The sequence below is a fragment of the Polypterus senegalus genome, chromosome 1 (assembly GCF_016835505.1).
Source record: "Polypterus senegalus isolate Bchr_013 chromosome 1, ASM1683550v1, whole genome shotgun sequence".
Taxonomy (NCBI): domain Eukaryota; kingdom Metazoa; phylum Chordata; class Cladistia; order Polypteriformes; family Polypteridae; genus Polypterus; species Polypterus senegalus.
In genome coordinates this window covers 297,321,685-297,346,687 of record NC_053154.1, presented here as the reverse complement: position 1 = coordinate 297,346,687, position 25,003 = coordinate 297,321,685, and the positions used below count along the sequence as shown (strand labels likewise).

The 25,003-nt window shown below is 37.4% G+C and overlaps 1 protein-coding gene across 1 annotated transcript in view; it reads left to right on the top strand.

The window, feature by feature from the left end:
• The first annotated feature begins 1,427 nt into the window (after nucleotides 1-1,427).
• Nucleotides 1,428-25,003, top strand: part of cfap43 (cilia and flagella associated protein 43) — a 76,866-nt gene continuing 53,290 nt past the window's right edge. The window contains exons 1-17 of the mRNA XM_039734477.1: nucleotides 1,428-1,545; nucleotides 1,749-2,002; nucleotides 3,879-3,975; nucleotides 4,410-4,577; nucleotides 5,588-5,738; nucleotides 6,616-6,778; nucleotides 6,949-7,031; nucleotides 9,559-9,690; nucleotides 10,775-10,891; nucleotides 11,035-11,115; nucleotides 15,230-15,378; nucleotides 16,288-16,391; nucleotides 18,268-18,417; nucleotides 18,498-18,664; nucleotides 18,930-19,076; nucleotides 20,900-21,030; nucleotides 21,301-21,472. Coding sequence (XP_039590411.1) covers nucleotides 1,511-1,545; nucleotides 1,749-2,002; nucleotides 3,879-3,975; nucleotides 4,410-4,577; nucleotides 5,588-5,738; nucleotides 6,616-6,778; nucleotides 6,949-7,031; nucleotides 9,559-9,690; nucleotides 10,775-10,891; nucleotides 11,035-11,115; nucleotides 15,230-15,378; nucleotides 16,288-16,391; nucleotides 18,268-18,417; nucleotides 18,498-18,664; nucleotides 18,930-19,076; nucleotides 20,900-21,030; nucleotides 21,301-21,472 — 2,301 coding nt within the window. The 5' untranslated portion in view covers nucleotides 1,428-1,510. The remainder of the gene's footprint in view (nucleotides 1,546-1,748; nucleotides 2,003-3,878; nucleotides 3,976-4,409; nucleotides 4,578-5,587; nucleotides 5,739-6,615; nucleotides 6,779-6,948; nucleotides 7,032-9,558; nucleotides 9,691-10,774; nucleotides 10,892-11,034; nucleotides 11,116-15,229; nucleotides 15,379-16,287; nucleotides 16,392-18,267; nucleotides 18,418-18,497; nucleotides 18,665-18,929; nucleotides 19,077-20,899; nucleotides 21,031-21,300; nucleotides 21,473-25,003) is intronic.

Below are 25,003 nucleotides of genomic sequence, written 5' to 3'. Positions count from 1 at the left end.
CATCTTAACCAATTCCTCTGGTGAGCTGCAGACTTCTCTTTGCACCAAGAAACAAAGACCTCCACCTGACTCCTATTCCATCTCACCCACCTTGCCAATACACCCCAATACGCCCCATTTGTGTAGTACAGTGTTGCTGTATATTGTTGTTTAATAAACAAGTCTGTTATTGGGATGAACCTGTGATAGTGATACTGCGAGAATGTCAATTCATAGCAGTCATCAGGATATTCTTATGTTCTAACGTCATATCACGGCACGAAAGAATCATTTTAAACATAACCTTTACAATTCTGCCCCCTTGCGATAACATACTAACCATGTCGAAATTGTACAGAAGGAACGTCTTTTTTCTTGCTTTACTTGCAAAATCAAGAATAAATAATTTACTGATTTGTGCATTTACAGAAACATTGTAATCTTCAAACAAGCCAGCTCGAGCACTGTGTTTCCTTTACTTGCATTATCATGACAGTGCAGGCATGAATATAAAAGTATACGTTTGCAATGCATTGTACATTGTATAGATTTTTCTATATCGCTTCTAATGTGAAGTTGAGTGGAACAACTCGGCTCTTGAAACTGGTAAATCGGCGGAGAAAATGATAGAATATCTAAACAATAGTTTTAAAGTTGCGCACTATACTCACAGTGAACATCTCTTTATAAAAAATAAACTGCATGGTTGTCTCAAAATCAGACAATATAACCGAAGACGAATTGATTGACACAAAAAATGACGATTACCAGCAGGTGAAGGCCGCCGATGGTTATGTTCAATCGATGAAAAAAAGGGGTTGCCTCTAACTAGTACTCGAAACATCACACTGTAAACTTATTTTTCCAATGAGAAAAATCGAGAGACTCGGTTTTTCGTTTTTCAGTATCAAAAGATTATTTTGTGCTACATTTTTCCAAGATCGTGTTCTCAGTTTTTTTCTTGAGTTCGTCATCATGTGGGCTTCTGGGTTAAGAAGTTTAAAGTACCAAATGTCAAAATAACATTGAAGTTTTACCTTGGCGACCGTTTGGGTTCTACCATTGTAAAAGCACTTGTGATTTTAATTAACATTTGGTATAAAACGAAATACTACACAGTATATAGATGTACACATGTACAACACAGGACATAAGAAAGTTACTATTAATTATCTTATATTCCAAACTAAAGGTATCTCACCATTTATTACAGCCTTCCATTAATTAATCTTTATGGGCACCATGGACACCACTACCAAATTTATGAAGTGTTGAATCCCTGCTCTTTTATGGTATCTGCTAGCCGACGCTGTTCACGTTCGGATACTTATGAATAATCACTCAAGGTCCTCCGAGTGTTACGAGGTGAGTCTCTCAACCAATCGCTTCAATGGGGCGTGGCTTCGCAAGCGTTTAGAGTCGTTTCCCTAGCAACAGGCATAAACTATTCGCGGTACAGCAACAGGATTCAGTAAAATAACTCAACTTTATCTTTCTGCCGATTGTGACTTAATTTTTCACCTATGCGCTTATGGCAATGGACGACTCCGGCACCCTGGAAGTAAGGTAAGTTAAAGGATCCTCATCCAGTGTTTGCCTTTCTCACAAGTAACAACGTGCGATAATCAGTCTGTGTTATTTATTTATTTATTTACAATCGTTAAATGTTTTATACTCTGCATACAGCTCATATTTTTTATCATCATTATTATTATTGTTATTATTAAGCGCTAGACACGATGATAATTTTTCTTTCTCTTTTCTTTAAGATGGGTACAGGGCTTTACCAATCAGCACGTGTCATTTGCAAACAGCAGAACAATTTGCTACCCTTGTGGGAACTTCGTCATTTTCAAGAACACAGAAACGAAGGAAAAACATATTCTGCAGTGTCCAAGTGGGAGCATCGGAGCCTTTGCCGTGCATGGAAAAAGTGAGGTTGTGGCCTTCTCAGAGCAAAGGCTTAATCCCAGCATTTATGTCTACACCTTTCCTGGCTTCGAGAAACGGGCTGAACTGAAAGGTATAAAAGCATTTAATCCTCTAAACCAACATAGTTAAACAATTTGGAGCCAGAGTTTTCCTGTGAGTGTTAGTTTTTAGGCACCAGTAAAATCCAGACAAGCATGGCAGCTTGGTAATTGTCTATGATGTCTATACATTCCTACCTTGTTTTCCCTTGAATTCATTCGGGTTTTCCAAAGATGCGTGTATTGGATTAATTTATGAGACTAATTTTACGAGGTATGAATGAGTGTGGGTGTGATCAACTGTTAACACATTTAAGTTTGGTTCCTTCTTTGTGTCTATTGCTGCCAGGTTGCCCATGACCTTGAACTTTAATTTTTTGGGGTATGGAAAGTGGGTGACAGGACGGATAATATTTGGTAAGCATGAGGCAGTTAGGGGCTGGATAGTGGCCCAATAGTTGGAATCCCATAGCTGGTTGTTGTCTACAGAGTCTGCACATACTCCTTGTGGTGTTCCTTCTCATCAGTAGTACATATCAGATGAACTGCAGTGGGTGCAAGGCAGGAACCAAACCTGGGGAGCTCATAGAAACCTTCATTCACATCAGTCACTAATAACATCTAAGTGTTTGAGATATGGAGGGTATCCAGAATACGTGAACATAGCCCATGCAGACATGAAGACATGAAAAGAATGTGCTGATTCCATGTAGTGTCTAATTGGGCTAGGATCTGAACCTAGGATTTTGGAGCTATGTGGCAACAATACTATTCAATGTTCCACTGTGGTACCATCCAGCAAATGTGATGATTAGAAACCTCCTTAAAAACCTCTTGTTTTACAGTATATGAACTCCATTTCTGTTGAGTTCTTTTGTCAAATACTCTCAAATATTTGCATTGATATCTGCTGTATTTATAGCTTCTTCAGTTTAAGATAAGCAATTCCAAATACTGCTGTATAAAAAAGATTATTTTTAGGGCAGTTCCTGGGGACCTGTTTTTAGGTGACAAACACCCTTTGAAGTCCTGAGAACTTCTTCAGGTGTCCCAGTCGGTGTCCCAATCTGAGCCCCACTAGTTGTTTGAAGGGTCAGTCAATCTTAGTGTTTCTGACCGTGCTTGTCCTAGGTAACAGGGTGCAGTGTTACACCTATCCAACTAAATGCATACCATTTCCTAAAACCTTCTATTTAGTTTTTCACCAAAGAAATGGTTACTTCCTGGGTATTCCATACATTTCTGCCTACACATTGTGGGTTCCATGAACCACATTCATAAAAGTGGAACAGCCCTCTAGCAGCTAAAGAACGTCAAAGGGCCATGGATGATACCAGATGAATGGGCCCTCACTCTTACAAACGCCCTAAAGGAAGCAAGCAATTTGAGAGTAATTGGCAAACCCAGGATGACAGCAATTAAGCAGATGTTTGTTATTTTTTGTTACAAAAGTAAAATTAGAATGTATCAGTCCTTAGTCTGTCTTCTCTAATGGGTGAAGTTTGGATGTCTCGCTGCCCCTGCAATAGTGCAGGAACCATACATTTTATACTGGATGTCTAGTTCTTTAAAATGGAACAGTTGGCAATTCAGAGGTGTACTGAAAGCACCAGGGTGACATCTGGTGACATCAGGTATTTTAGAACCACCACTGAGCAGAAGTAAGCCAAAAATACGCAACGTGTTCATCTTGAGGAAAGAAGATACTGTACATCTTGGATACATTTACATCATGTAATGCACATTTATTATCTTTTTATCCAATCTCTTTCACTTATTGCAAAGAGTCCATCCAGTCACTCTGTAAAATGCAAATCCTTACTTTTACTCTTTTACATTTTATGATACTGTAAATGTTTGATTTCTAAGTCTTACAAAAAACATAATTTTTCAAATATGAATGAGATCTCTTTGCTTTCAATTTTTTAGGAGGAGCCAAGATGAACTATTCAAAACTTGCTTTCAGCCATTCTGGGCCATACCTGGCAAGCTGCTCCTTGCTCCCGGATTACAACCTGACTCTCTGGTACAAGAAAACTTGCTTTTATTTGGTTAAGATATGGTGGATGTTACAATCATTTCCCACAAGAGGGTGCTATGGTATAAGAAAAAAGAGCTCCTCTGTTGATTTCAGTGTGGCATTGATTAATAATTTAATGTATTTTGTGGCACCTTGACATTAACATTAGTCCATGTTAAATGTTCATCTCATTCATTGTATATGTAAATAATGTACACATCTGTTCTATTGTGTTGCATAAGAGCAGAGGTTACATTTGTAGCCCAGTCATTGACAGTATGTACAGTTATATTAGTACAGTACATTCTTCTTGTGTCTATGTGAATGTTCAATGTATTGTTACTAATTATAAGCCCAAATACAGTATATATTCTGTACTTTGGTAAGTAATTACACTTTTGTAAGTATTGTTTAATGTATTTCATTAATTGCTTTTGTAGGAACTGGAATGAACAGGTTCCCCTTTGTAGCTATTCCCAGATGGGAGTGGAGGTCACCATTCTTCACTTCAACCCAACAAACTGGCACCAGCTCTGTACGGCCAATAGGAAGATGCTGACTTTGTGGAATATAGAGAGATCTAACAATGAATACATAATGAAGCCTTCGTAAGTGATGATTGAGTTGTTAAGAAAAATCTTTATTATTATTTAAAAACCTGCTTTTCCTGTTGAAGATCAGAGGATACATTTAGCACATTAGAACAGTTTTGACAAGAACAGGCCATTCAGCCCAACAAAGCTTGCCAATCCTCTTCACCTTATTTCTCCAAAATAACATCAAGTCGAGTTTTGAAGGTCCCTAAAGTCCTACTGTCCACCACACTACTTGGTAATTTATTCCATGTGTCTGTGGTTCTCTGCGTGAAGAAGAACTTCCTAACATTTGCTCAGTGTTTACCCATAGCAAGTTTCCAGCTGTGTCCTCGTGTTCTTGTTGAAGAAATTATTTTAAAGTAATAGCCTGGATCCTTTGTACTAATTCCTTTCATAATTTAAAAACTTAATCATGTCACCTCTTAATCTTCATTTGCTAAAACTGAAAAGGCTCATGACACATACCTTGCAGTCGATTATCAGCCAAGTCAGCTCTTTTGTGGACTTTGTCTAGCACTGTGATATCTTTTTTGTAGCTGGAGACCAAAACAGCACGCAGTACCCCAGGTGAGGCTTCACCAGTATATAAATAACCTCAAATGTAACCCACAAATCATAATATATAGCTTTCTTTTAGCCTTCGTAATGGCTTCTGTACACTGCCTAGATGTAGATAGTGATGATTCTTCTGTTACTACTAGGTCCTTCTCATAAGGGATACTTAAAGGTTTCAGACCTCCTGTTGTATATATTACATTTTTCCTTCCTACATGTAATATCTTAAGTTTAGTTATATTAAATTTCAACTACCACAGATCTGCTCAAGCCTGTATCGTGTCCAATCTCTCTGTAATAATTTGACTGATTCTAGATTATCTTCCATTCCACCTATCTATCTATCTATCTATCTATCTATCTATCTATCTATCTATCTATCTATCTATCTATCTATCTATCTATCTATCTATCTATCTATTTTAAATATGAAATAACAATGAACTAAGTTTCTTCATTCATTACAGCTTCATTAATATTCCTTCTGTGGAGGGTTCCTTTACTGAAGCTGAACATGTTAGCTCTTATCATCTAGACTCCAGACTCACTTATTACGGACCAAAGATGCCAGTATCTGCCATAGCAGGATTACTGGGTGAAGAAGCTGAAACATTTCAGGTATAATTATATTAATTAATCTTGATTAATTAATTTTATAGTGGGGTGTAGCAGTTAGTGCTGCTACCTCATACATTCTGGGTTTGACTCACATGGCCAATCGATATCAGTGTATACTTTGTACTTCTTCCCTTGTCTGTGTGAGTTTCTCTCTGTGCTTTCTCCTACATCCCCAAAGCCATGTGTCTTGAGTTAAATGGCGAGTCCAGTCTGGTTCAGCGTGGATGTGCTCTGTGATGGACTAACGCTATGTCTGCTGTTGTTTCCTGCCTTGCACATGTTGTTGTGGAGATAGGCTGTAAACTCTACAACCCAGATTTAGATTTATAGGTTCTTAGAATTTTATTGACGTAATTTATTTTATATCAACTTTCTGTCTATTTTCGAACCCACTTTCTGCAGTACAGAATGACATGTAGCTTGAGCCAGTTCCAGTACTTCTGTGCAGATAGCCAGACTCAGCACTTCATAGAGCACCGATTCATTTTATGACACAATAATATGCCAAATACCAACACTGGCTCATATCTGACTTGATCCGAGTGAAAAGTTAGCTTGCAAAACACAGATTTATATGTGATATGTCCTATAAATAACCAACATCATGAACAACCTCTGCTTGCCTAGAACACACAGTATGTTGGTGCTCAGATCTGACCCCACAGGCTCTTCACTACTTGGTCAGACAGCTTAGCATGTCTTATTTATACAAATTACTAACTCTGCGAATCCTCAAGACGTTTGTTTGAACAGGTAACCAGTGTCATCAGTTATTCTTAAAATATTACAATGTTAATCTGTCAACAATGTTATGATTATTGCAATATAATACTGCAAACACTGAAATATGTTAACATTCTGTTTTACTGTTTGCAAGCCAAAAGAAGTCATGAAAAAGAAAGTTCATCCCTCATCCTGTTGTTGGTCTGCAACATCTGATGTTATTGTGGGCTGTGAAGAAGGCCATCTTCTTCTTGTGACTTCTGAGACCCAGAATGTAATTTTCCTCTTCAATCCCGTTGATGAGGTTACAAGTCAAGGCAAGAAACAAAACATAATGAAAATACTTCAAAGTTTAACATGGGTAGCATATGTGGCTTCACTATTAGGTGTTTAATGCAGCTTATAACTGGGCCACTACACAAAGTGATGTACAGTACTGTATATTGGAATTTAATTTTTCTCTTCTTTTGTATATTTTCTTATTTAGAAAGCCTACAAAGAAACCTCATTCAGGATGGAAGTCTGCAGAGCCTGGCACTTCATAGCAATGGAATATACGCAGCAGGAAATGTATGCACTTTTATTTTGTAATAATTGATGTTTAAGTTTTTATACATTTAGTATTTGACATCCAAAGAGACCTATTTAACACTTTTTGCCAGTAAATGTGCTGGATATACACTACCAGTCAAAAGCTTTAGAACACCTCAGTTTTTCCTGTTTTTCTTCAAATTTATCAGTTGAAATGCAATGAATGACCTAAAAGGGTGAAAAGGTAAGCAGTAAACTGCCCGAGGTTTAAGGTTAGCAAAAACTGAAAAAAGCCAATTTCAGAACATTACAAATGGGCCGTTTCCAAGGAACAACTAATAGGTTACAACCTACAGATGTTCTGCAGTAATTAAAAAGTAAATGATGCCTTGCAAGTTGAAGGTAACAATTTGCACAGGTGTCCCCACTTAGGTTGAATACTTAAAACCCCTCTGTCTGACTTAAAGCAGGGTTGGAACCGATTGTGTTACTACAACCTCTGAAGTACTGCTTGGACAACATTCCAGTGATAATGGCAAGGAAGTAACAATTAGCAAATGAAATGAGACAGAGCATTATTACCCTTAGAGGTGTAGCTCTTTCTTTCAGAGAAATTTTTAAAAAAATCAAAGTGTCAGTGAGTTCAGTGGTGTCCTACACAATCAAAAGGAAATTGGAAACTGGAAGAAATTCTAATAGGAAGAGATCTGGCAGACCCAAAGTCACAAGCCAGTCATTTGACTGGTAATGTAACTATTCTTTCAATAACTTGGATAATCCCCTAATGGAATTTGGGGAGCAAACAAACAAATTTATTTGCTCTAGGAAGCCACGCTGAGAGGTGAATGAAGGAATTAGAAGATGACATCACAGAAGCTGTCAAAAGCTGAGTGGACCCAAGAAGGTTATGTGGTTTCTTGATCCATTCATTCTTCTCAAAAGGACAATTTGTTTTGACTTTTAAAAAATGAAAAATAAACTTTTCATTTTTGGTTGAACTTAATGTTTTAAAAGCACAGAATGATCTACTGACATCCTAGGAATGATCTATTGACATGCCTCTGACTAGATTCCTATTGGGACAGGATTTCTCTACCTTTGTGAATGTAGCGAAACTAGTTAGAGGAAGGAAGGAAGGCTGTATTGTAGGCACGGACCTGGACAGTTTGACGTCCGTGGCAGAGCGACGGGCGCTGAGCAGGCTTCTGTCAATCGTGGAGAATCCACTGCATCCACTGAACAGGATCATCTCCAGACAGAGGAGCAGCTTCAGCGACAGACTGAGGAGATCGTTCCTCCTCCACACTATGCGACTCTTCAATTCCATCCGGGGGAGTAAATGCTAACATTATTGAAAGTTATTGTCTGCTTTTTACATGCATTTTTATTACTATTTAATTTAATATTGTTTTTTTGTATCAGTATACTGCTGCTGGATTATGTGAATTTCCCCTTGGGATTAATAAAGTATCTATCTATCTATCTCTCTAACAAAACACATGAATTATGTAACATGAGTAACATGAGATTTTTCTCCTTTTTCCATGGAAATTTTTCACAGAATTTGTCATTTACAACATTAGTCACTTTTGCCTTCTACTAAGTCATAAACTTTTTCTCTCAATTCTACATGAAAAAGTGAGATTACAAATTTTTCTCAGCCACAACTTCAAAGTGAGTGGTGGTTGCTGGCTCCCTTTTATAGGTCACCTGGAAGTGCTCCAGGTGTTTGATCACCAAGATCCGGTGGCACTTCCAGGTGAGATGAATCTGTTGCCCACACAGGCTCAGGAGTCCCAAACACAACACCCCCTGGCGGTACCTGCGGAACCCAACAGGGCTTCCCCCAACTCCAATTCCCAGGGAGCCCTGTGGGAAACCGAGGCACTACACCAACCCAGGGGGGCGCCATCTAGCGTCCAGGGAGAGGTATTGCACTGTCCAGGGCTGCTCCCCCTGAATACAGTGTGTAGGGGTCCCGGCTGGGCATGGACGCCAGGCGCATGTCACACTGTCTATCTATCTATCTATCTATCTATCTATCTAGAGACACACGTTGGAAGGAAACTTTCCAGTCACTGTTCAGAGACCTTCAGAAGATGACTGTTTCTTGTTAAAAGTAGACAATGAGAGTAAACTAAGAGAATTATACAGTAGTATGAGATTCTGAGTTTTGAAATGTCAGTGTTTGAGTTGTTCATTTTCATTGTGTGGTTAGCTGCTGGCCCTCATTTGGCCTTCTGTAACGGGCCTACATACATCCTTCCTGATCCTATATTGTAAAATCTGGAATCCAAAAAAAAAAATATATAAACTGAAGTTGAATTGAATGTCACTGTATCTCAAGGTGTATTTGAACAGTGAAGTCTTTTTGGTAACAAGACTAATTATGGAGTATCAGCAGACACTCCTAAATTTTGGATTTTCTTCTGCTTATAATGTTAACCAAGAAAGAAGCCTTTATGTGTGACTGTTGTTTACTTATGTTGTTACTGAGTTTTGTTAAAAAAGCTAATCTGTCAATTAAATAATAACATAGTTTTCTTTTTTATATGACGTTTCGCAGGATGGCATTCTGCGCTGTTTTCATATCAAAGGGAGTCAAATCGAAATAGAAGAATGCTGGGTCACAGAAGAATCAATCAACTACATTGAATTTTCACCTGACTACAAAACATTGGCTTTGTCAACCAGCACAGTGTGTATTTTTTCATTTGCAAATAACTATTGAAATGGATTATTTTCCCTTTATATACTGTATACATCAGAATATATAGTAGTGTAGTGGGTAATGTTCCTGCCATTTACACTTCAGATCTAGGTTTGAGTCCTTTGCCCTATTGTCCTCTTTGTGGAATTTTCACATTTTCCCAGTGTCTGTGTGAGTTTTTCTGCAAGGGTTCCAGTTTTCCTCCCTCTTCCCCACAAATGTGCATTTTAGGTTAATTGGTGATTCCGATTTTTCCTAAGTGTAGTTGGGCTCAGTGATCAACTAGGACCCTGTTCAGGATTGTTTCCAATTCTTTTGGGATAGGTTATAGCAGGGGTCCAAAACTCCAGTCCTGGAATGCTACTGTGGCTGCAGGTTTTCATTTTAGCTCTTTTCCTGGTCAGGTCCACAAAATATTTTAACGGTGCTCTTAGAAAAAAGAAAATGAACAGTTTTGAAAATGTCTGCCGTAACAGAATGAGAACACCAACAGGCCATGATATTTTATATTGGGTTTATTTAACAACAAGAACTGGCATCTAATAAATTAGTGAAATTAGAGTGAAATTGGCAGGCGTTTGAGGCCCCTGAATTAGCCAATTCAGAGGACTGAATCTTAAAAAAATAAGCCAATTAAAATGAAGGGAAAAAAGTTAATTAGAGGCACAAACTGGTCACTAATTAAATAAAGGGTTAAAATGAAAAACTGCAGCCATGGTAGAGCTCCAGAACTGGAGTTGGAGACCCCTGGCTTACAGGTGTAAGAATATTATGGTGTGTTATGTTATAGAACAAAGAACATGAAATCTTTATCACTTAGATTAGACAGTGTCTCATTACTGACATCCTGTGGATATTATGTTAAGATATTTTATGTGTCTTTTAGAAATTCTAAATTAAGCAACTTATTTGAACATTCTGGTTTTAAAATTAAAGCACAGTCAACCTGCTTATTTCTACAAAGCATAATTTAAGTTATTTTACAATATTTTTCTTGTGTTCCATCATTTTAGTATTTGTAAATTGAAAATGTATGAATGGAAAAGAAAATAAAGAAATGTTATTATTCTAGGGGACTGTTTATTCATACATGCTTGACCAGACTGAGCACATTGACAAGATTCTGGATGATCAGTGTGGAAATTTCATTTCTGCTATGCCTTTATTTCCTGGAAACAGCTACTGTGTGGTAACACATTTTTAAAGCCACTTTTTAAAAACCATTTACTGTATATATATATATATATATATATATGCTTTATATATTATATTTTGTAAAGTCAATACTGTATATATTAACTGTCTCTTCTTTGTTTTTGCTTACTTGATCAGTCTATAAGAGAAATGGGTGAAGTTCAAGTATGGTCTGTGCAAGATGGCAGCAGGATTAGCACTTTACCTCTTACAGAGAAGGTATTATTTATAAGAGAATTAAAAAACCTTGTGTGCTAACTTTAGTGACCTAATAATACACCCAGTATGAGAAGGTAATCTGTATCTAAATTTGTTTTCCAGTTTATGCAAAATAACATTCAATTTAATTATATTAAATTTTATTTTAAATAATTATTTTAACAGAAGAACCCAAATGAGACTACAGTTTTGAATAAAGCAGAACCCTGCATACATCAGCACAAAAATAACACAAATGATAATTTATTAAAAACATTTATTGGTATAAAAATGTGACCTGACTTCAAATGCAGTAAAGTGATCAATTATGGAAGTTGTTTAATTTTGGAAACTGAATCTATATTCTAGGTGCACTGAACTAAAATAACTTAAATGTGACCTTGTAGAGAACCTTGTTAGAAGGAATAGAGTCCTTATGGACATGAAGAAAGTAGTGTATACTGGTAGGGTGTCAGCAAAGAGTTTTAAATTCAGTTTACTTTTTTCTTATGTAATGCGATTCTACTTAAAAGCCCAGCAGAGAATACACTAATTACAAACACAGTATAGTTACATTAATCACAAAAAATGGATGGATAGATAGATAGATAAATACTTTATTAATCCCAAGGGGAAATTCACATAATCCAGCAGCAGTATACTGATACAAAGAAACAATATTAAATTAAAGAGTAATAAAAATGAAAAAAATTAAAATAAAATTAATGTTAGCATTTACTCCCCCGGGTGGAATTGAAGAGTCGCATAGTGTGGGGGAGGAACGATCTCCTCAGTAATGTAATGTAACGAAAACACAGAACCAAATCCTGAAGTACCAGCTCTAAATGTCAAGCAGTATATTCAATGAAATAAATACAGACACAAAGGCAATTTACAGTATTGTCCATGGTTCAAAGTTCAAAAGTGAAATCAAATTAAATATGTAATATTATTTGGTACTGCTAATAATTATGTTACATAACATATATGAAGTTGGTTTTAAATATTCAGTACCTAACTGGTATTATTAGTAATGATATCATGAAATATGCAGAGTACATAATTAGCTTTCAGAGTAATTATATCAAGTTGAATATCAAAAATTTGCACTAGAATGTCCACCCGTTATCTCACCCATTTAATCTAGCTTGGTGTTTCAGGAAGCGAAAACCAGTCCTGTCAACATCAGCTGCAAGGCCGAAGCCAGCTATGAACAGTCCATCACAGGGTACACACACACACACATACACACACACACAGATACAGACACAGATACACACACACACACAGACACACACACACACACACACACACACACACACACACACAGATACACAGATACACACACACACACAGATACACAGATACACACACAGATAGATACACACACACACACACACACACACACAGATAACACAGACACACACACACACACACACACACACACACACACACACACACAGATAAACACACACACACACACACAGACACACAAACACACACACACAGAACACAGATACACAGATACACACACACACACACACACACAGATACACACACACAGATACACACACACAGATAAACAGATAAACAGATACACACACACACACACACACACACACACAGATAAACAGATACACACACACACACAGATACACACACACACACACACAGATACACACACACACACACACACACAAGCTCACACTTACACAGTCAGTTTAGAGAGACTGCTAGAATACAGAGTACTTAATCAGTTTCAGCATTAGTGACATAACATTAATATGTATGTAGAATGAAATATGTAATTTGTTTAACTAATATTGACATTACATAGAATCTTGAATACTTTTAGCAGTACAGTAATGGGCTCCACCTGCCCTGTGTAAGCTGATAAGGAAGTTGGATGGATAAAATATAAACTGCTTGTCTTTAAGAATAACAACTACAGTAATCTAATAATTACTTAAAATCAGGAATTATTAATTGCTATTATTAATAATAAAATAACTTCAAATATAGAATACTTAGTCAGTATTAGTGGTATAAATATTACCTAGAAAAAATAATAACTAGTTTTAATAATCGTGTCATTATGTAGAAGATTAAAATGCTAGATTGTATCAGAGATGATATAAACTGCTTAATTGCTTTTATTTATAGTAACATTACATACAAGTCACATTAAAGTGCAATTTTTGACTATTATATTTATTATTAAAATTATTATAGATAATGGAAATATCACAGCAAGTCACTCATCTGGTTTTGTACTAATTTAGGCGACTAGGTAACAATGTAGAAGTTGTGAGAATCTCTTGGACATCTTCATTTTAACAACATTTGTTAGAACATGTTTTATATGCTTCAGAAATGTGCTACTTTTCCAGTATTTCCACTAAAATGAGCAATCCTTTGTTTACACTGCCATCCATATTCGTAGTAAGACATGTCTCAGGTGAATTATGCCTTTACATGTTCCAGGTTATATAGAGATACATTAGAGCTGTTTCTTGTTGTAAAACATTTTGTTTTAGCAACATTTTTAAAACTGTTCTTGAGAGGCCAGTTTTGAACAAAACAGAACCGAATGCTCAGTGTATTACATATTTTGGTAACACTATAGTTTAGGTACTGCAAAAATACATCTTTATCTCATTTACTCTTGTGTACCAAGTTCTTAACATATACTTCTTTGGGTCTTCATAACACTTCCAAAGCATCAGTAAAGTGCTTATTCACCTCTGCAATGTGACCTGCTAATAAAACTTCACTTTGGAGTGGTCTGAGGTGACTTCACTGAGACACATTTCTCTTGAGATTACATATTTAGTATTAGACCTGTGAATTCTTCATATTAACATGTCATTTTCCCATCATGTCAAGATGCCACACTGAACAGAGATAAATGAACCATCTAGTGATGTTTTAAACGTGTTATGAAGACCCAAATAAGTGTTATGGTCTGGTCTTGTTTTATATAAGAGTAAAAGAGTAATAGATGCTTTTTTGCCCTACCTACTTTTCATTTATAGTACATGGATGTAGCAACCTAAAATACAATCTACTATAAAACTATATTTGAGCATTGTGACAGTTTTAGGGTTTACTTGCACCCTTGTACCCTCAGACCACACGTCAGACACCAGATAAAAAGTCCAATTATTATTTATTATAATAATAATGTGCACAAAGCACGCTCCTCTCCACAATTCTCAATAAACAATACAATAATTCAATAACCAATCCTCCACTCCCAGACGCTTAGCCACCCTGCCTCCCAACTCAGCTCGCTGTCTGGGAGCTCCCACAGTCCTTTTATATTCCCTGACCCGGAAGTGTTCCCTATCCTCAGTCCATGTGATTCTCAATCACTTCCGGGTCAGGTAAAAGTTCTTTTCTTCGTCATAGGGCACAAAGAAGTCCTCGGTCCTCCCTGCAGCTCCCTCTTGTGGCCCCCATGGCATCCAGCAGGGCTGGTCATAAAAACCACATTGTCCATGATGCCCTGCTGGTCTTCTGGGGACCTCCATGCTGCAAGGAGGGCTCCACCTGGCGGCTTGGGGGTATTGGCCGGGATAAACGGCCGGCCATCCTCCACAGCATATATCACCACAGTAGATAATTCTGATAATCTGTTAGTGGTTACGTTTCATTTTTCATGCTGGTTTCATAGTAAGTAACTCTTTTTATGTGTAACCCAAATGTTGCACTGGTGATATGATGTACTCCATGTGCAATAATCGTTATATATCAGAAATTTTGCATTTTTCAGTAGAGCATGCCAGTGGCTGTTTGCCATAACCCTAACAAATGATATATTTACACGTTATTTAGCAGCCGCAAGTCAATTTGACCGATTCATGAAAAGCTAACAAGAAAATAAATATGAAACCTATTTTAAAAATGTGTGCTCAGTTACAGATATTTGCATTGGTATTATCCATAATTAGACTAATTAATTGACTTGTAAATGATAAGGAAGTCACAGTTTTAGAGCTACAGTCTGATGCTTTTACATGTGAATCACACAGTATCCTAATAATAAAGCCTATTGATTATTCTGCAGAACTCTCTTTTCAACACAATTTCTGTATCCCAAATTTTAACTAAATTCTCTGTACGTTTACTAAAGGTGACCTGCCTAGCTTCTTGCCCCATTTCCAAATGTGCTGTGGTTGGAACTGCTTCTGGATACTTGTGCTTCATTGACTTAACAACCATTGAACAGCCGCGTGTGGTCCACAGACTTCGCCTGTACGAGTCTCCTGTGCTCCTACTGCAGTAAGTTCAATGAGGGGGTGATCTTTGATTGATAATACAAGAGAGTGTATTAATGTTAACTACAGCTAAGAACCATATCTGCAATTACAAAAAGTCAAAATCAAATATAAAGACTTGGAAACTGGATAATTTGTTTCCTTTCACATAATGGAATAATCCAAGTTTAATGCTTATAAATGTATACAGATTGCTTTGCAAAATGTCACTTTCTTATTTGTAACTTGGGGGCTTTGCCCCCAGCTTGCTTCACTCGCCAACCACACCCCCCAGCCTGCACTACACACCAGCTACTTCGCGTCTCTGCCACTCGCGTATGTGGATTTCACTTTCACAAAACAACAAATCTTTTAATTCTCACAGATACGCCTCTTCATTGGGAAGAAACACTACTTTTCCCTGATGGCAACATGAATAAGACGATCTACAAGTCTCCAACTTAAAGTTTAAATTCGAACAATATATTCAATCTCTTTTCGCTGTTTCATTATTTCACCGAGTAATAATTTCCATTTGTTTGCGCTAATGCGACCTTTACTATCATTTTTTTGAGGATTTCAAATTTTAGTACTTTCATTATCTCTAACCTCCTCTGCATGTGTATCGCACCAATGTTTTTGAATTCTTTATAACGTTCTATTTTGTCATTTGCTCTTTGTATTTTATTTCCAGTCGCGGGCGTGGTTAAATCTCTTGGCACAAAGTCTCGCGGGATGTGAAAGTATCTCTCTGAAAAGTCATGTCTTGTCCCAGGATTTTTTTATTATAATAGAGAGACGAGGTCCTTTTATATAAAGTATTTTTTTAAAACTGTTTCTGGAACATATTTTTATGAAAGGTGAATGTCTGTTGTTTTTTGTTTTTTATTTGCAGCAAGTCCAGTAAATACAAAATTGTTGTGTTTCCTTACAGGTATGAAAACGGAGGCCATTTTTTGCTTACTGGAGCATCTGATAAGCGTATTTTTATACTGGATGCCAGACCATCCAAAATGTTTGCAGTCATAGGATACATAGGTAAATTGCCATCATTACTTTTTTAATATGCAAAACATGTAGAAAATAGGGCAAAAGAAATGCATTTTTTAGTAACTGAGCAGTTGTGAAATACATATAAGTGACTTAATATGAGATAAATATGCTAATGAATCCATTAAAATTTAAAGCATCACACTCATCTAGGAAATAAAGAAGATTTGTCTGAGTTTGATAAAGTCAAAGTCACCAAAAATAAATTGGGTGTAAAAGCAAAGAACTAATGATAATTTGTGATTAAACTGACATCCTTCTATATAAAAGCGGTCGGGATTGTCCTTCCGTCCCGTGAGTGCTACGCAGGCGCGGAGTTTCACACATGCCCCGTCCATTTTGCAATGCACGATGGGATTTGTAGTTTCGTTTTTCCAGGTAAAAGATGATTTTCTACTCCAGACTGTGCGATATCTTCTTCTTTCTTACTATATAAAAGCAGTCGGGATTGTCCTTCCGTCGCGTGAGTGGAAAGCGTAGCGGTATTCCGCTTATCACAGACTTACTACTTGCAGCTTGCGGTACGAAGCGACATGATGTGAGCAGAGTTCTGGTGCTCCCATCGTATCTTTGCTTTTGTGCGCGATGTGCTGGAAAAATAGACAAAATTATGTCTCTGGAAATAATTAATGTTGATGGAGTACAAATGCCTCACCGCGTAGTAAATATCAGGGGGGTTCAAAAGGGCGACCTCAATATAGAAAAAAAGTTTCGATTTCATCACAAAAATAACAGAAACTATGAGTATTAAAGTAATACCGCTCAAATGCAATATAACCAAATTAACGAGTTTGTATAAAATATCAAATTGATTTACATATTGAATTGCCTTAAGGAGTGGTCAACTTAAAAGTCGGTCGCCTTTAGAGATTTGGTGATCAATGACTGCATACAAGAAATATTTCAGCAAATGAGGATTACAATTTATTTTGATAAAGAAAACTTCTGCACCGGTGTTTTAAGATAACTGAGCCATTTACTGTACATCCATTCATGTAGACAATTATAGACATGTTGTTGGCTGAGTGCAGGATCGGAGAACAGTGACAAGGTAACATACAAATGCAAACTTTACAAACTAATTAGACAGAAAGATACAGTTTTGTTTAAATTACAAAACAAAGCAGTTTGAAACTGATTAACATAACTATCCATTAATTACCTGCTGAACAACGGTCAGTTGACAACGAAGGAAGTGAAAGCATCGACTCCAATCAGCATCAACATTTAAAGGGTCCACACTCAGTTGTAACAAAAAAAGTCAAAGACAGTGTCAGATGCACTGATATCCCTGAAGACCTACAGTAAGTCATCATAAAGGATGCCTTGACTAGAATCTTCATTCAACATCATCGTTCCATGTTGCAAGGCATTGTAGGGCAGCCCATCTCTTTGGATGGTGAAAGGAGTTGATGTAGATGCTACGATTGCTTGTGACCTGATCCAGTCTTCTTCACGTGTTGTTCCTTTGAGGCCTTCAAATATTTCCCAATAGATGTAAAAGCCTTCCTGAAACCACTTTCATTAGCAGTCTGATAGCTTTATGGTCAACATGTGCAGCAGTACCTTGAATTGTACACTTAGCCTCATAAGGTCCAGCAGTTTGGCCCCCTTCCTATACACTAATATGTTGGTACCCAACTTGAACCCTGCATCATCACGGCATTCTTGATGCATGGTCATTGTGGTGCTAGCTTTGAAAGGCTGCCATTGGCATACTCTTTAATTGTGAGCCAGATGAATGTGCAAACTTAATCATTTGTTAATCTGGGTGCATGCTTACACTTTTTACTGGTAAATTGGACAAATTATGATAATCAACAGCTTTTTCTATAACATATTCATATTTATATTATCGTTGCAGAGATAACTGGCATTGTTCTAGACTTCTCAGTCTCCTATAACAGAGAAGATAATCAGGTGAAGGTCATTGCTTTGTCTGCTTTGGAGAATCAAGTTTCAAAAGAAGGAACCCACCTGGAGATATTCATACTGCCCGCTGAGCTTATACAAGGCATGTAGCATAATTTGTGGCTATTTGAAAGTCTAATATGAAGGAGTGTGCTCACTCAAAATTGTTTTTTCTTTTCTAAGATGCTTCTCGTTTTGTGGATGAACGTGGAGCCATCGGAAACAATTCTATACAAAAGCATTCGGTTGAAACAAAGGAGCCAGTGTCTTCTGTAGTACTGGGGACAGACAACAGGGTTTTTGGCTACTGCAACGCGACTAAATCAATCCAAAAGTTTGTTTTGCCAGAGGTATCAATTAGTAACTGTGTATTATATGTGTTCTTACATGTGTACACATTCCAATGCAATGTTAGATAACAAGTCTGGAAATAATTATTTTTCATTTCTAATCAGTAATTCACTGTTATCTTGTTTACTGTCTTTTGCTGAATAACCTGATGAATGCTGATTGTTTCCTCATTCTGAAACTGTGCTATTAATTTTGTATAGTTATCTTTGACTTTTTGTGAAGTACTTCTCCAGTAAAGTTTAATTTATTTATGTATCTGTGCAGAACTTACAAAGTGTGATCCTAACTCCAGAACAAGAAGTTAAAGGATGTCAGCTAGGCCCGGCCTTTCTTTATTTATCTCCACACTGCCAATTGTTGGCCTCAGTTGCTAAAGATGGATTTTTTCGGATTCAAAATTCAAACAGTCTTGTAAGTAGTCAGTCATTCATAAGCAGTGTTGTGAGAAATGTAAAGAGCAGTTGATTGCGATCCTCCTGACAGACATGGTAAACATACCTGCTAATGCACTGGTGTTATGTTTTGAAAAGTTTGGCCTCAAATCTCAAACCTGTCACCATGCAAGATGCTAAGCCAGAAACCCAACTAGTACATCTTCTACATGAAAGAAGGCATGGTGGCTCTCTGCTGCCTCACATTATCATGAACTTGAACTCAGTTCCCTTCATTCATTCTCTGTCTATTTGTAGTGTCCATGTTTTCCTCATATCCAAGTTTTGTTGTGGTGCATGATGGGAGGTTTGGCAAATGTAAATTGACCTCTGGTAGGGGGGAGGAGAGAGTATTTTGTGATGAACTGGCACACTGTTCAGGGTGGTTAATTGACGTATGTCTGATGCTCCAGTTATCCAAATCCCATTCTTGGCTCAGCCTTTTGGGCCGACTGTCTCCATTACAACCTCTCTCCTCATTATGCCATATGATGTACACTTTAAGTTAGACCAGTAGCAACAGACATGCAAAACTGCATGAAAGTTGGTTCGGCTATTTTTGGGTGATTGGTGAACAAACAAACAACCAGACACACAGACAAACACACAGCTTGCAATTTTATTATTTAAATTAGCAGAGAAAAATACCTTAGTATACTACATATTCCGGTTACTGGAGAGTACTGCTTGCAGCATATATTTTAACAGAAAGTTGAATTTTGTTCCCATGCATAAGATTCTTTCAAGTGGAAGAGCAGCACAATGTTTAGCACTGCTAAGTCATGGATTCCGCATTCTGAATGTGAACCCAGTGGCTAGTCATTGTTCATGTGTATCTTGTACTTTCTACGCAGGGTTTTTCCTCCAAGTATGCTGATGTTTCTCCGACATCTCCAGAGACATGAGGGTTGGGTTAATTGGTGATTTTAAATTGCCCTTATATAGGTGTGTGTATTCATGGGCCTTGTGATGGACTGGCACATTATCCACATCTAATTCCTGCCTTGTACTTGATGTTGCCAGGATAGACTTCAGCTCCTTGTAAACCTGAATTGCATTAAGTGGGTTTGAGAGTTTTATGTTATTTTTTTGTTGCTGAAGATCTAGTAATGACTATATAGACCTTTCAGACATGAATTTTCTGAAATTAGACTAAATCCTGAAACATTTCAGGACAAACATCTCCAGTTCAGAGGAATGAGCGCTGAAGACTGTTCTAGCAGCAGTTTGCACAAAGATGGTCTCATTACCCCAGTGTAGCATAATATCTTTGCCTTGTACTTGACCTTGACGGGATGTGCTGTATACAATACAATACAATACAATACAATTTATTTTTTGTATAGGCCAAAATCACACAAGGTGTGCCTCAATGGGCTTTAATAGGCCCTGCCTCTTGACAGCCCCCCAGCCTCGACTCTCTAAGACGACAAGAGAAAAACTCCCAAAAAAACCCTAGTAGGGAAAAAAATGGAAGAAACCTCGGAAAAGGCAGTTCAAAGAGAGGTTACCCTAACTGCCAGCAGAAAATAGCATTCTCATGAAGGTGGCTCCTCCTAAAAACAGACATAGTTAAGAACATTCTCAAATTCTAGACGTTTTCCACCCTAAAATAAATTGTTTTTTGTATATATTTTAAGTGAAATTTATAATCCTATATATATATATATAAAAAACAATAGGAGGTCTTGAGAGGAACAACTAGACAAACTTGAGTTTTCATGGAAGTAAATACTGTATCTTTAGCAAGACAGATAAAAATGGAAATGAATTATAATAAAATAAAGATCTATTTGTTGACAGGAGACGTTTTCTCAGTTGCTGTGCCACTCATACCATACCAATGGAATCAGCGCCATGTCTTTCTCATTGGACTGTCAAGTTATGTTTACTGTTGGCTCAAATGATGGAGCCCTTGTTTGCCTTCAGTGGAGGTAGGTCAAACTTTTCTTTTAAAAGTGTATACAGAAACTACTGTGTAAGAATAATTATGCACACTTTGTAAACCAAAAACAAGGCTAAACTGAAGCAAATTTCAGAGGAGATCAACAGATTATCTTCTCTTTAAGTGATTAATTAATATTTTATGGAGGAGATCATATGACCCTGGGTGTCAGATGAATGCCATCTAAGGGAACTCTATTATGTTCAAAATGAAAAAGCCAATGAACTTCTGCTTATCTTTTATGATGTGTTTTTTTCAGGACTGACACTGCTGCAAGTGACATCATTCAAGAAGCCATTACATATAGCCAGTTTCTTATGTCTGAGTTGCAGATCACCATGTTATCAGAGAATATGGAACTTGCCGCTCTGCCAGACTGGCATGTTACTTCAGCCTCACCATCTAACCTGCCAGAGGAAAATGAGGCAAAGGTAAGTTTGAAGTTGTCTTGCAGGGGAGCATTAAAAACAGGCTAAATCAAAGAAGAGTTGTACACATACTTTAGCAGAAGGAAACATTTACTTATCTTATTTACTTATCTGTTCATTTGGAATTGTGGCCATTTTTAACAGCTCTTTAGTAACTGCCTTACCTGTGTGCAGAAACTGTATGCTCAGTATGGGGCAGCATCATATGTGTAGACAGTGCCATCTAAAGGATGTGGATGAGGACAAATGGAAAATGAATAACCACAATTCAGAGAGAGAAATGGTCTAGAATAGTAAATTGTCGCCTTGAATGCAGAATGATGGAGGGCAACATTAGTGTATCAGAAGTGGCAACACTACTGGAGTCTTTACGTACAGCTTTGTCACTTCCAGGTGTACAGTACAGAGAAATGTCTACAGCCCAAACACATCCAGGCATAGTTAATCCTTTGATCTCCAACAGACCACTGATAGAAAGTGCCAATTTCGGCTCAAAGCAAGTCAGTCAAGTAACACCTTAGTATAACAAAGATGCTGAAAGTGGCATATCAGAGCCTCATCACAGAAGGTTCGGTAGCTATCAGCCCAACCATGTGAAAAACAAGAAGGTGAGCCATAAAGTACACAAACACTAAATACACTAAACACTAAATACTTGAAGTCTGTGAAGCATTGTGTGATCTGTTGAATTCAAGTTTGTGCAGCTTTGTGCCAAGTGAAGGACTGATAAATTCCATAATCCCCGGAGTCCATGGATTCTTCATGCCCTGGATGTTGGCAGTATAATGTTGTGTGATGTGTTTTCATAGCACACCTGAGGTTCATTCACATGAGTACAGCAACATTTGGAAAACTGGCTGTCTGAACACTGTCCCCTATACCTTTACCTTACCTTACCTTACATTATCTTATATATAAACGTCTACGTGTGGAAGTGTGTGTGTCTGTCTATCCGGCCCAGAAATGTGGGGCAGCCCAGAAACGCAAGGCTACAGCATGAAGCTCAAAGAAAAAGACTATGTTGCCAAAGTGAAACCACAGCTGCTAATACACAAGTGAGACGAGCACATCAGCAAAACGAAACCTTCGAGGAGAGAAAAAACTCGGTTAGCCACTGACATACAAGGAAGAGAGCACATTGGCAAAACGAAACCTCTGAGGAGAGAAAAAACTCGCTTAGCCACTGATATACAAGAAAGAGAGCACGTTGGCAAAACGAACCCGATGAGGAGTCGCTAATACACAACTGATGTGAATGACTGATTGAAGTGCCAGAGTCCATGGTTTCTAGGAGCACAGGTTTACACAGCTAGCTATATTATAATTTTCAATGCCATAAGACATGAAATATAAATATGTTAATATACGGTAAGTTCAGAGCAATACAGTGATTCAACTTCATACCCAAATGAAGTTTCTTTGGAGTAGAGATCCTTCAGCAGTTAATTTGCAACAACTATGGAAGCCCCTAGAACTGGTCCTGAGTGAATATCCTTAGTTCACCACCTTTAGTAACGTTTGAGTCCATAGAATAATGAATTCAGCCTGAGAGTAGTGTATAATGGGGTAAACAACTGGCATTTGTAGGGCACGTTCATGTTTTGACGGTTAAAAAAATGCTACACCATGTGTTAAAGCAGAATGGGCATGACCACAGCAGGATAAGCTATAGAACAAGATGGCATACATAATGTAAACACCAAAAAGGTGATTTAGCAAGATTTTGAAAAGGGAAAAGTAGAGTAATGTATGAACCGCTCACTGTGCTTATTCACTTGTAACAGAAAAAAGATGTCTAATTGGCAGGCTGTGTTGTTAGCTGTAAGAAGTGTGTTAGATTGGGCAAGCTGGTATCCCTCGGCATTGACTATATTGGCTATTGTACAAATAAAGACTGCTTGCCTGATATTAACTTCAGCAGCAGTTCTTCTCCATGTCTTTGTATTTTTGTTGAGGTCCCGAAAGTCTTTATGCTGTATGTTAAATAACAGTTGGTGTTTCAACTAAAACAGCTAACTGTTTGAGTTGTATCATGTTAAAAAGAAAAAATCCAGTTTGTCTGTCTTCTGCAGAATGGCAGAAAAGGTTGAAAAACCTGACCTTTTGCTGGAAATTTCCCTTACCAGATGCGGTTTGCTTAATTTATTGGCAGTGAGGGGAGAACTTCTCGTTGCTTTGTCATTAATAAGCTTTGCATTTCCAGTTTACCACCAATCGCATACCGCTAAAGCTGGTGGGACACTACACGATGTCATTCAGAGGGGATGTCTAACTTGATGAGAATAGTTGGCGATCTCTTTGCCTGAGAATGTCAGATCACTTGACTAGAAATCGAATGGCATGACAAATTACACAACTCCCTGTCGACTTTTCAGCACAGTTTAACATTCTCAAAATAACGCAGCTCATCCTTTTTGCTAACAGCTAATAATGTGCTGCCTGACCATGTCGGTGCTGTACAAAGGTACAATGATGATTTCACCTGCAATCTGTAGGCACTGAATTCTGTTGGATTGAGATGCGCTTTGTGACATGGCACATATTACTTTGACAAAAGGCCACATATGGCCATACTGTATGTGCTTGGGTACTCTGTGGCATACCAATGGCGTGTACAATGGTATATAGAGGCCTTAACATGTTACACTACTACCACCAGGCTATACTGTTAACACAAGACAGGACAGATCTATTGCTTTATGCTTTTTATACCAAATTCTGACGCAGCAGAAATTAAGATTCAGATCAGGTGAAAATTTTCCATGCTTTACTCATTCAGTTTTAGTGATTGCACAACCAATATGGTTTAATGTAATCTGATGGAGAGTTACTTGGCAGTTGGCACCCAGTCTGTGATTTACTATTTGTGGTGCGACTAATACAACATTATAAAAAAATCTCGTGGAATCCATTAGCAGCAGCTCACATATCTTCTGTTTGGAAAAAAGCCACAAGTTCATTCTGTTCTGAAAAATATCCCACATTTACGCTCAGAGGCTAAATGATATTATGATGTTCTGTTGCAACATTTTTGTATAGAGTAGTTATCACATCTCCATCTTCCAAATAATTCATATTACCTAACAATCACTGACCACAGCCCCATGAAAAAGAAAATAATTTAACACAGGGCCTTCTTCATTAATTTCTTTGTGTTGTCTTCCTGCGTCTTTCTTTTTAAGGGGTTTCACATTATTCCATACCTTTGCTGTCATTTTTTTAGCAGAAACTTTCAATTATAGTAAAAAGCTGACATTATTCAGTGATTTTTTTATGTTATGTATAGAGTTTTGAAAAAGGTGCCTCTTCATTTTATGACTCTTGCTTTACAATTATTGTGTTTTTATTACATTTTGGCCTATGTTATTTTTTTACAAAAGTGAATGGCATAAAAGTAAAACATAGTTTAATAAAGTAGGAATGATTTCCCAGTAGACTACTGGGCCCAGGTCTAAACAAGTTGCCAACATGGCACTAGATAACGTTAAGGCCAGACACAGGTTCAGGAGAGAGAATACAGTGCATCCGGAAATT